The 12,235-nt window shown below is 41.0% G+C and overlaps 1 protein-coding gene across 4 annotated transcripts in view; it reads right to left on the bottom strand.

The window, feature by feature from the left end:
* Tmcc1 (transmembrane and coiled-coil domain family 1) overlaps positions 1-12,235 on the bottom strand; it is a 137,419-nt gene that overhangs the window by 63,002 nt on the left and 62,182 nt on the right. Inside the window, exon 1 of one of the 4 annotated variants that reach the window (XM_005387083.2) lies at positions 4,319-4,557. The exons of the other annotated variants lie outside the window; for them this stretch is intronic. Coding sequence (XP_005387140.1) covers positions 4,319-4,345 — 27 coding nt within the window. The 5' untranslated portion in view covers positions 4,346-4,557. Of the gene's footprint in view, positions 1-4,318; positions 4,558-12,235 lie in introns of those variants that run through there. 4 annotated transcript variants of the gene reach the window in all.

The raw sequence follows: 12,235 nt of genomic DNA, 5'->3' as shown, positions 1-12,235 counted from the left end.
TTACAGAAGAGAAACCTTGCATAAGAGAGAATTGCAAATATTTGCTAAAGCAGAAACCCTAAATCTGGGAAACATGAGTGTATAGTCATCCCTCATTATATCACAGTTTACTTATTGTAGCTTTTAAAAAAAAATCCAATTCTGTAAAAATAAATTTTAAAAACATAAATAAATAAATAAACCTAAATCAAGTCATGCCAGTCTCCTGCTTTACATTTTTCACTGTATTTCCTTTATATTTAAAGAGGAAGCCAGTATATCAAGATGGCTTTTAAGGACATGCTTAATCTGGCCCTCAGTGCAGTAGATTAAGAGCCACATTTAATCTAGTATGTGCTTCCCTTTCTAACCTGATTTGTTTGGCCTTTCCACCAAGAGGCGACACTAGCTTTGGCCAGCTAAAGGGTGAGCAGTGGAGAATGCATGCTCTCCTGTGCTGACTGCTAGCACCTGCTCCCTGTCAGCTAATGACACCTCCATCCTTCCTGCCACTCAGGCTGACATCTTGCAGCACCTGGAGGGACAAGCCCAGCCCATAGCCAGTGCCACCTGCCCAACATGAGCAGGGCAGGCCACATCAGACTACCCAGTCCACCTGAGCCCCCAACATCCAGTGACCTGGGGCACAGTGAACACAGGAACAAGCCACTGAGCTCAGCCCACATGTGTACTCAGAGTTCAGATCAAACAGAACAGTTCTTTTCAGTGACTAAGTTTCAGGGGGGTCTGTTACACAGCAATAGTTCATTAGACATTCTGTTACAGCCATGCTGCACCAGCTGCTCCTTCCCTCACTCTTGTTCCTAGTCCATGTGACCTCTCACCTTCTCCTTGTACACATCAGAGACACTGCTGTCTGTGCTCTGCTGACCTCCTGCCTGGAACGCCCCTACCTTAGCAGGGTGGCTGACCTGCTTACCTCTTTCCAGACTCCCTCGGATGTCTTTTCAATGAGGCTTGCAAGTCCTACCCTGTTGAAGATGGTGGTCCCCCTCAGCCCGCAGCACTTCCAATCTCCCTTGGCCTGCTTCACTGATGTTATAGCCCACCCCTGTACAGATTCCTTTATTCACTTGTTAGGTATTTGTTGCCTTCTTTTCCAAATTGAATATGACTGATTTTTTTTTTTCTTTTTTACCATGGAGCTACCATCAGCCCCACACAAGCCACACAAGGCTGAAGATTTGCTTGTTTTGCTCGCTGATATACCCCACATTCATCTCAACCCTAAAGCCTAGACCAGTGAACCTCTCAGAGCTTTCAATGATAAACAATCCATTACAGCATGTGTGCCACAGGTCTCCACCATTGGCCTAGTACATAGTGGACTCTCAACACTTACTTTAGAAACAACCAGGCTGCTTTATACAGAGTATACTAGAGCTCACAATTGTTAACTTCCACTATAAACTATCACTGGTGACAAATATTTTCAAGTGTTCAATCACAGTTCTCAACTGTATCTTTCTCTCTGACAGTCTTAAGGGATGCACTACATCATATTAGCTCACTAGCTTTTGAGAGACAGAAGGCACCTTGCGCACAAGAGCAGCTGCTGTAACCTGGACTCCCCTCCCTCTCCTAGTGCTGGAAACCTCTCACCCACCAGTCACCACCTGACTACCAAGGTATTTTTGAACCATATACAATTAAAAAGAAATTCTACAATTACAAAATTACATGGGCAGCCCTTTGAATTGTTCTTATGGGATCTGGCCTCTATCTGAAAGCAAGAGACCTATGAATGATGAGACAGGTCAAGTTGCATTTGGAAGGTTCAGATGTAAGGGGAGTTTTACTATATCTTTCAAGAATTTACATTTTAATACAGTGAGAGCAAATGTACATAAAAATTATTTAAAAGTAAATTACAGTATCCATGAGACTAAGTGATTATGTATATATATTCTAAATGGCCAGTACAAATTCTGAGCACTCCCCTCCTTGGGTACTAAAGACTGAACCTAGGCCCTTGTACATGCTAGGCAAGCACCCTCCCACTAAGCTACACCCCTAGTTCCTTTGAAATTTTGAGACGAGATCTTGCCAAATAAATTGCCCAGCAGGGTACAGACTTGCACTCCTCTTCCCTCAGCCTCCCCAGTAGCTGGGGTAGCAGGTGTGCAACCCTAGGCTGGCTACTGGCATGTGCGCAGAAAACTCAAGTGGCACCATGAGGACTTGTCTAGGCTATCCATACTAGTACACAGCTTCAACATCAGCACGCAGATGCTGGTATTCCAAGGGTGCCAAGTAAGGGAAAGGAGAATCGGTCACCCTTAGAACTAACCAGCATCTGGAAATATTATGTCTTATATATTGAAATGTAGATGAGCTCAACAATTCTTTCCTAAAGTCATCTACAATTTCCCTTCTCAAGTATTCCTTCAAAATATTCAGTGTGCGTGTATGAGCATGTGTGCGAGTATACGCACTTGTGTGGTGGGGATCAAACCCAGGACCTTGTACATACTAGGCAAGCACTCAACTACAGAGCTACATCCCAGTCCTCATTCCAGAGTTCAGAAAGAATGCTTCACAAAGCATGTTGCAATCTCACGCAAGGTCAGATACATACTGGGCATAGGGGTACATGCCTGCAACCTCAGCTATTAGGGAGGCTGAACAAAGAGGAACCCAAATTCCAGGACAGCCTAGGAAGCTTAGTGAGAGTCTGTCTAAAATTAAAATTGAGAAGGGATAGAGAAGTAGTGCAGTGCTAAAGCACTTTCCTAGCATGCATGAGAGCCTAGGATCAGCTCTCAGTATTGGGAAAACAAAAATAAAAACAAATCCTACCCTCCCCAACACCAAACCAACCAACCCAACAAAACCACCCAGGTCATATACATAATCCCAATCTATACCTCGCTATGATATAGCTAGATAATCATATAGGAATGTCTGATGCTGGTGGCAAGTACCTCATTTCTGAAAATTCTGCTTGCCGCTTTGATGGGAATAGTTTAGTTTACAAGAGTCAATTGTGAGTGCAGGTAAGAAACACAGGTAGGGATCAAAGAGACCGTTTGTCTCCTAGACTATTCACTCAGGTACTTTGTGCTTTAGAAACACTCTACTATTATCAGTTAATACAATCACTGGAGAAAATAAAATCAACTACAGATGTGTATATTCACCTTTCCCGTGACTATATTAATGGACGGAAAAAAAAGTTAACTTCTTTCTGTTAATCTCTACCCCAACTATTTTAGAGCTCTCCTATGAATTCTTTTGTTCCGACAACCCGATTCACTCTAGCTTGCACACTTAATGAAACGTAGGTAAGTAAACTGACCTCTTATAACCTCAGAACAAACAAGAGATAGTGCAGGGGTTTTGATTCCAACATTCAGAACAAACAGAACAAGAGGGTACAGACCAGAGACATGAATCTGTTAACAAAGCTGGCATTTAAATTATCACCAGAGGCATGATTCAATATCAAACTTCAGAGTGAAAAATACATTCAGAGCTTAAATCCAACTGTTCAACAGCAAACAATGTATATTAAACTCAGAATTGGGAAAACTTTATAAAGAATCTGCTTTGCTTTAGTATTTATCTCTTAGAAAATATCTGTGTTTCACTTACAAAACAACTAAAAATTCATGGTGAAAACCCAGCAACCAGCCAAGTCTGGATGAAATGTGAGAATGCTGGCTGTGCTGCAGAAAGCAGGATCATCTTACGGCCCCGCTGAATCTCAGGGACTGCTCTGCTGATCTGAAGACACAAATTCAGCACTGGTATAGTGAACACTGCTTTATAAATCACAAAATCGGCAGAGTCTTGGGAAAAATACTTTGAAAACAAGTAGCTGAACCTTTCTGTTTTAAATGTCAGACACATTTCCCATTGGCTTTAACTCAAATTTCTGTTTGGTGTGCATGCCTGGCATCTTCAAACTTAACCCAAGCTTTTCCCCAAACTGTCAAAAGCAGACAGAACTCTCCTGTCCACGGAATGAATCCTGTACTTCTGGAGCTTCACCAAGAAAGCGAAGATGGCATCCCTTCTGCCTTAGAGCAGCCGCATGGAGTCTGAACACCCCAGGGTGTCTGACCACCTTCTCCCCGAACAGCTACAAGGAGAATGAACCACCAGGAAACAGTATGAATTTCTACTATTCCAACCTCAGTCTTAAAATAGCACATGCCCTTGTCTAAGATCTACTGCTGAAAAATGCAAAGTTTCAGCAGCCCAGGCCATTTTCTGTGTCTGTTTATTCCACCAGCCCCACTTAAAGCTGCCAAACTATAGGAATAAGAAAGAGGTTTAGAAAAAAAGGACAGATACACACACATATACAACATACGGTTTCCGAGGAGAGTGAGGGCTCCATGCTTGCGAGGGAGGAGCAGGAGGAGGAGAAGGAATATGCCGGAGAACCCTTGGGTTTCGCCCAGATTTGAACATGCTGTACTGTGGCATGAGGTCAGCAGAGACGGGATCCAGCCCTGCGAGGCTGAATTCTGCCCTGACGAAGCAGTTCACTGTAATATGAAGCAAGAGGACCAGGGCATGCTGGCAGCTATACAAAATGCTGTTCTAGAAAGTAATGGCAATTCCAAACAAGGGATCTATGCAGTCACATGAGATGATCTCCAGCCCAGTTAAGCAACGAGCATCAAAAATACATTCAGTGCCAAACACATTGCTCTCAAAATATTAAAAGGTAGGAAAGAACTTTCTCCTTAAGCCTCTTCTGTGTCTGCAGAAAATGAACAGGAAATAGAACCACTGGTTAACTTGATTTGTGTCTGATTTGAACTGAGAGGAGGCGGGGCCAGCCTCTGCTCTGGGACACTGTGAGCTAGCAGCGGGACCCCACGCCTCCTCCGTGACTGTGATACAGGCAGAATACTCTGAATATACTTTGTAATGGATGGATACCAGAACTGAAAAGGTGGCAGACAACCTCATTTTTCACATGTACCCAAAATGCAAACATCATGTCCATTTTTTCTTTTTATTTCACTAAGAATGTACATAAGTATGCCCTTAGAAATACTTCCTCAAAATGAGAAACACCAGAAAAGACCTGCAGCAGGAAAGGGAGCCAGAACACAGAATTTCTGTTAGGAGAAAATGGGACAGTACAGATACTCTTTTATATTTTATGGTCTCTTTTCTATGAAAAAAGTCCTATTCTAGATTAAAAGTGACAGCTTTTTAACAAGTAAAATTTAGCTAAAGCAGGAGTGAATACAGGATAATAGAGATAAACATGACAGGAAGGTAAATCTAAGAAGTTCAGTAGTTCAGTGTTAGTACAGACTGAAGTTAGTATTTTACTTTTTGTTGGTTGGTTTTTTCTTTTTTTTCCCCAGAGCTGGGGATCAAACCCTGGGCCTGGCACATGCTAGGCCAGCACTCTACCACTGAGCTGTACTCTCAGCCCTGTTAGTAAGCATTTTAAATCAACTAAAGACCTACCCTAAGTCAGGATGTTGATTAAAAAAACAAAACAAAATGAAACGAAACAAAACAGAACAGAACAGAATAGAACAAAAGCAATCCTTAGAAGTCTCTTGTTACTTATATGGAAAATCTAAACACCCAAGTATGCCATACAAAGACACTGAAGGTCAGGTCTGCCTACTCTCTCCATTTTATCTCTTCTACATGAGTACTACACTCCGTTCTAGGCATTCCATGCCCGTTACAGCCATTTTACAGGCAGAGACACAGAGTAACAGAAAGGTTAGGAATTGTCCAGAGTTACCTGGCTAGAATACAGCCACACAGTGAAGTGAGCCCTGAATCAGCACTGTTACCTTCTACATAGTTATGTTTATGTGTTTATCTCTAAGAAGTCAGTGGAGACAGAGGGTAAGAGAGAGAAAACTGCCAGTGTCAGGGAGCAACTATGTGGAGGAAGAGGCAGGAGGACCCCTGCATTTGTTCCAAATGCCCCATAATCTAGTTCCTGAAAGGTAGCTCTTTGCTAGGTTTTTCTGTACTGGGCTCTCTGATTGCTGACAGAGTAATACTGACATCACCAACTATCATGGCACATTCAGATTTTCAGTTCTCTCAGTTTTTCAAGGATTTTAAAGCTCTGCTGTTAGTACAACACAATGCTACACAAGCATATACATACAGTTTTAGGACTGCTACAGTTTAGAACTGTTATATCTCTACTTTGATATGAATACAAGACATCTGTTTTCTTTTGATTAGTGTTTTCATGGTATATAATCTTTGATCCTTATAATTTACTTACATCACTGTATTTGAAGTGAGTTTTTTTTTTAAACAAACAGAAACAAGTTTTTTCCCCTAAATTCATTCTGACAACCTGAGTTGAAGTCCTGAGTTGAGGTTTCTTTTCCCCCAGCACATAAAAAATGCAATTTCGGGGGCTGGGGATTTAGCTCAGCGGCAAAGCGCCTGCCTGGCAAGTGCAAGGTCGTGAGTTCAGTTCCCGGTACCGGAAAAAAACCAAAAAAGAAAAAAAAAAAAAAGCAATTTCACTTCCTTCTGGTCTCACTATGTCTGATGAGAAATTTGTAGCCATTTGAATAGTTGTTCCACAGAAAGTGGGGTACAGCAACATTTTCTCTGCTTTTCAAATTCATCTGTCTTTAATTTTGGTTTTTTTCCTCGTACTGGGATTGAACCCAAGACCTTTGCTTTGAGCTGTATCACCAGGGCCTTTAAAAAAAAAATTTTTTTTTTTTAAAATTTTGAGACAAGGCCCTGCTAAATTGCTGAATTGCCCAGGATGGGCTTGAACTTGCAATCCTACTGCCTGAGCCTACCAGAGAGCTGGGATTACTGGTGTGTGTCATCACATCCAGCTCTGTCTCTAGTTCTGACGTTAATATAATTTTAATTATGTTATGCCTGGTTGTGGGTTTTTGTCTTTATCCTCTTTAGGGGTTTGAATTCATAGATTTTTATAATTTTCTGCCAAATTTTGGAACCTTCCAAGCACTGTTTCTTTAAATTCATTATCACTATCAGTCCCTATGCTCTCCCATAAATACTTTCCCCCGTGTTGTACTTTTTCGGTCAATGGGGTAGTTCTCACCTATGGTCCAGTTGGAAAGCTGGGCCTGAATTTTACTCTGCTTTCTACCACACAATTGCCATGCCAGTGCCTGGAGGACAGGAGCTGATGATCACAGAGAGTGGGTCTCTTCCCTGCTAGACTCTAGTCTATTGCTGTATCATGGGACTGCTTAAGTTTCAGTGTGAAAGAACAGAGAAAAGAAGGAGAAAAACCAAAACAAGAAGTTTCTGAGATTGGTAATACCCCTGCTCTTTACATTCCTGAGCCAGAACTGAGAGCTTCTCCTATAGCTCTCTAGCCACAATCATGCCCACTTCTGTGTTTCAAGGCTGTGTTGAGCTCAGGCCTAGCAACACAAGAGCCAGGCAGAATGACAAAGTCAACTCCAGATCAGTACTACCTCAAATCCTGCTCTTTCTCAACCCACCTTCTATGATGCACTTTCAGAGTTCTCAAACAGCTGCTCTGGGCCAGCTCTTATAGGTGAACTCAGCAAGAGAGGCAGGGTGAGGTGTGCTTGTCCCACCATACAACTGGAATCTGAAGCACACTGCTAAGTTTGGAGCTGGCAATAGAAATCTGGGATACAATCTAACTCCAGGAACTGCGTGCACAAAATATTACATTTTTATACTCTTTCTCTAGCGAAGTCACCAGATAATTATAAGACAGCTGCTACCACTTCAGTGGTAGGCTATTCTCTTTCTTCCCTTGGTTCCTAAGAAACAGATTCAGTTTCATTACTGGAGTAATCCAAAGGACAGCAATGGAAACCGTGGAAACCTCTTATTTAGTGGATATGGGCTTTTCTCTGCTGTCAGTTACGATTTGTCAGTAAAGGCTCTGACATCTCACTCTTCCATGTCCTGACTGATCACTAGCCAGAAGAGCTAAGAGAATCATGAGAGACAACTGGAAGGACAAGGATAAATTTAGAAAGTGAAAATGCCCTATGGAGAAAAATGTTCCTCTAAGTTATTCTTGTACAGAATTCCTACAAGGTTTATTATGCTCTTGAAAACAGAGTATTTCACCAGCATGCTGCATTTCATTCAGCACAGCCTACCAATCTGCATAATTAAATGGTGATTTTTTTCCTCAGGGAAAAATCTGAGATATCAGTCAGCACCACTGGCTTTCATAAGCTTTGTCCAACATACTGAAATCTCTGTGAAGAAGCTAACAGGGATGATACCAATTCACACCTACCGACGGGAAAAAATCTGAAGTGTTTGTAAACAACAGAAACTTTCAGGGAATGCAATGAGAATTAAAATTGGCACTGTCATCCTGGATAGCATTCTGACAGTATCTGATTAATACGAGCGGAATATACAGCACAATCCAGCAAGTCAATTCTTAGGTGTATACGCGAGAGACACTCTTGTGTGCTTGCAGAAGAAGTCATATTCAAGGGTATTCATCACAGAAGTGTTAATGAGACATTGGAAACAATTGATCCAGCCCCAACATAAGAATCAATTTATAATTGTGTATAGTCCTAGGACAGATATTGCATAACAGTTAAATAGGTCAGAACTCTATCAATGTAAGTAAATTTCATCAGCATGTTTGAAAAAGTTATAGAAAGTAAATGCATATACACAGATTTATATAAAATTTAAAACCATGTAGAACAAGAATACTGTATAGTACTTATGGATACAGGTGCAGTCATGCGGTTACACGGTGACATTCTGGTCAACAAGGTACTGCACATGTAATGGTGGTGAAAAATCCCACTACACATGGGTTGCTGGTGATGCTGGTGTGCACACATCTATTGCACTGCCAGTCCTATAAAACTATAGCACAGGGCTGAGGATATAGCTCAGTGGCAGACTGTTTGTCTAGTATGCCAAGGCTTTGGGTTTACTTTCCAGTACCACCCCCTCAAAAGTACTGCCCATACAATTACATTTGGTGCATAATAGTTGATAACAATAAGTGACTATGTTTCTCACTCGTTTATGAACTTACTCTACTTTATCATTAGTGTGTACTTTGCTTTTTAAAAAAATCAACTGTCAACCAGCTTCAGGCAGGTCTTTCAGGAGGATCCCAGATGAGGGCACTGTCCCCTCAGGAGGTGATAGCTCCCGCGTGTTACTGCCCTTGCAGACATTCCAGGAGATAGGACAGTGAAGGAAAATACAGTAATACTGATGATCCTGACCTTGTGTGGACCTAGGCTAATGTGTGTGTTTGTATCTCAGTTTTTAACAAAAAAGTTAATTTTTTAATAGAAAAATGCTTATAGAATAAATATATAAAAAATTTTTGTCCATCAATAAAATGTTTTAAGCTTGTATTACAAAATCAGATAATAATCAAAAAATTTTAAAGTTTTTAAGTAAAACAAGTGACATTAAGTTAATTTATCACTGAAGAAACTCATATATAAATCTCATGTAGCCTGAGTATACAGTGTTTGCGGTCTACAGCAGTGTACAGAATGACTGGCCTTCACTTTCACCCACTCACTCACAGACTTGTCCTGTGCACGTCCAACCCCACATAGGCAGGCTTTTCTTTACCCATCACAGCTTATTCCTACCTATCTGTATTTGACATACTTAGATACACCAACACCACTGTGTTACACTGGTCATAGCACTCAGGATGCTGCCCAGGCCTGCAGCCCAGGAGTACAGGCTGTCCTATTCTGTCCAGGTTTGGGTAACATGAAGGTGTTCATGCAGCAATAAAATTCATTTCTTAGAAAGCATCCCTGTCTGGAAGTGATGCATAATTTATATCTGTATTATAGCTAGATGAACAAGTATGTGTTAATGAAAAATCCAAAGAAGTTCAGGATAGTTGTCTTTAGACAGAGGTGAATCAAATTGAGGCATGGTACACAAAAATAAACTATCTGAAGCCAGTACAACAAAACACTAAGTTTAAAAGCTTGGTGTTAATTATGTTATTCTTTTTATTCTTCTGTTTGTTTGAAGTATTTTATAATACAAAGCATTATGAAAACATATCTATCAGTTACACTGCTAAATGTCAACTGTTTAATGAATATTAATGTTCTGGTAGTGCATTCACTATACATACACATACGTACAGCTAAACCACTAAAAGTAAATTACATGTGATACTCCACACTTGTGTGATGTAAATGCCTGTGATCTACTCCCTCTCCCTCAATTCACATGTTGGAAACTAATACCCAATGTTTTAGTATTAACAGCCTCTGATGTAATCCCAGCACTCTGGGATTGCAGGTTTGAGCCCAGCTTGGGCAATGTGACCCATCTAGAACCAGACTAAAAAAATAGGGGGGCGGGGGCTTTGGGTATTAAGCTTTTGGAAAGGGATTAAGTAAAAACCCTTACAAGTAGGATTACTGCCTTAGTAGAAGAGGCTCCAGGAGCTATTCTGTTCCCTCTGCATCTGTGGATGCCTGTAGCAAGGGAGATCATCCCCGATGAAGAACAGGCCGTCAGATACTGAGTCTACTTGTTCTGACTTTGGAACCTCCTGCCTTTAGAATTGTGAGAAATAAATCTGTTGTTTATAAATTACCCAGTATAAGGTATTTTATTATAGCAGTTCTACCAACTAAGACAACACCAAATACCCATACTTCAGTAGTAACTCCAAAGCATAAGGCCATCTTCCTAATTAACTACAATACCTTTATTACACTTCACAAATTTACCACAGTTTTGTAATACTGTCTAATACTCAGACCTGAAGATACGCAAACTGTCAGTTGACAGAGATTACAGTTTCAGTGAACACTAGTGGAAAACATACATGGGACACACAGACTCAGTGAGCACAGGAAATGCTCATCCTACCACACTAAGTATCCACATCCATGGGATGGAGCCACTGGGTATGTGAACCCTATGATGCAAGTGAGGAAAAAATACAGAAGGTCCAGAACTGCACTTCTTTTTTAAAAGAAGTAGTTTAATTTTAACATCTGGCTCCTCAGTTCTAATGCTGTATGTTTCAAAAGTTCCATCTCTGCCCAGGCTCAACATTATTAGGACACTGTGGCCTGCAGCAGATCTTTGTATTTATCATGAAACACTGCCATACCAGTCACTAACTCATAATCTACTTTATCTCCAAAAACAAACCTGAGATGACATGTAAAACTACAATTAAAGAACAAAAGATACATATATATTGAAGGATAGAAGACAGATAATCACATTAACTAAGGCTAGTCACTGCAGTTGAACCCAAAACTCGATTTTTCTGGTAACCAAGCAAAAATGGAGACATGATGTTTTTATTATAGTTTTTCATTAGCCATTAAAAAAAGTGCTTAAGAATTTGCCAGCACACTTACCTGGGTAATAAATCTGCATATAGACTTGTATGTGAGAAAAACTAACAATCTTTTTTTTTCCTAGTGCTGGGGATGGAAGGCAGGGCATTGCACATGCAGGGCAAACACTCTATCACTGAGCTATACACCTCAGTCCTATTGAAAGTTTTAACAATGACTTTATAAAAGGTAGCATTACATCTTTCCTGGATGATTTTTTTTTTTTTTTTTTAGTTTTTTGAGACAGGGTCTCACTATATAGTTCAGGCTGGTCCTGAATTTACTATGTAGCACAGACTGGTCTTGAACTCACAGCAATCCTCTGCCTCAGCCTCCCAAGTGCTAGGATTACAGATGTGTGCCACTACTCCTGGCTTCATAACCTATTATGTTTTAAAAGCCCAGGAGCAGATCGTAGCAATCACAGGTGAGTGGGTGAGTCTCTACTTGGGCTAATGGAAAATAGGTCAGGCCTGCTGCTCCCAGTAACCTGACCTGACTCTGGAGTAGAAGTCCAAGTGACAGCAGCATGCCCTGTGGAGTGTTGCTAAACATCAGGGGTCCAGTCTGGGTTGGGTTGGGCTCATGGCAACTGGTCTGCAAATGAGCTTATAACTTTCATGTAATAATAGCCTAAGAATTTTTTTCTGAATTTCCCTTCACAACAACCAAGTCTGATGCCCTGAGAGTAATGCACATAGGAAGGATTCTGGAAACCTGGGCAAAATAGTTTGAGAGCCCTGACCCTAACCACTACCTAGGAGAGGGGCAAACTGGATAAAGAACCATACTACTGGGAGAGGACACTAACTGGTTGTGGGGTCCGAAAGCAATGGGAAGCTGGAGAGAAAAAGCTACAAAGAATGGCTTTCACCCCAGATAGCTCACTTGAGATGTTAGTAAGAATTGCCTCCTCAGTA

The sequence above is a fragment of the Chinchilla lanigera genome, unplaced genomic scaffold, assembly GCF_000276665.1.
Source record: "Chinchilla lanigera isolate Chin_1 unplaced genomic scaffold, ChiLan1.0 scaffold00028, whole genome shotgun sequence".
NCBI lineage: Eukaryota > Metazoa > Chordata > Mammalia > Rodentia > Chinchillidae > Chinchilla > Chinchilla lanigera.
Note: the sequence above shows the minus strand (reverse complement) of the source record. Positions and strands in the feature narration are given on the sequence as shown.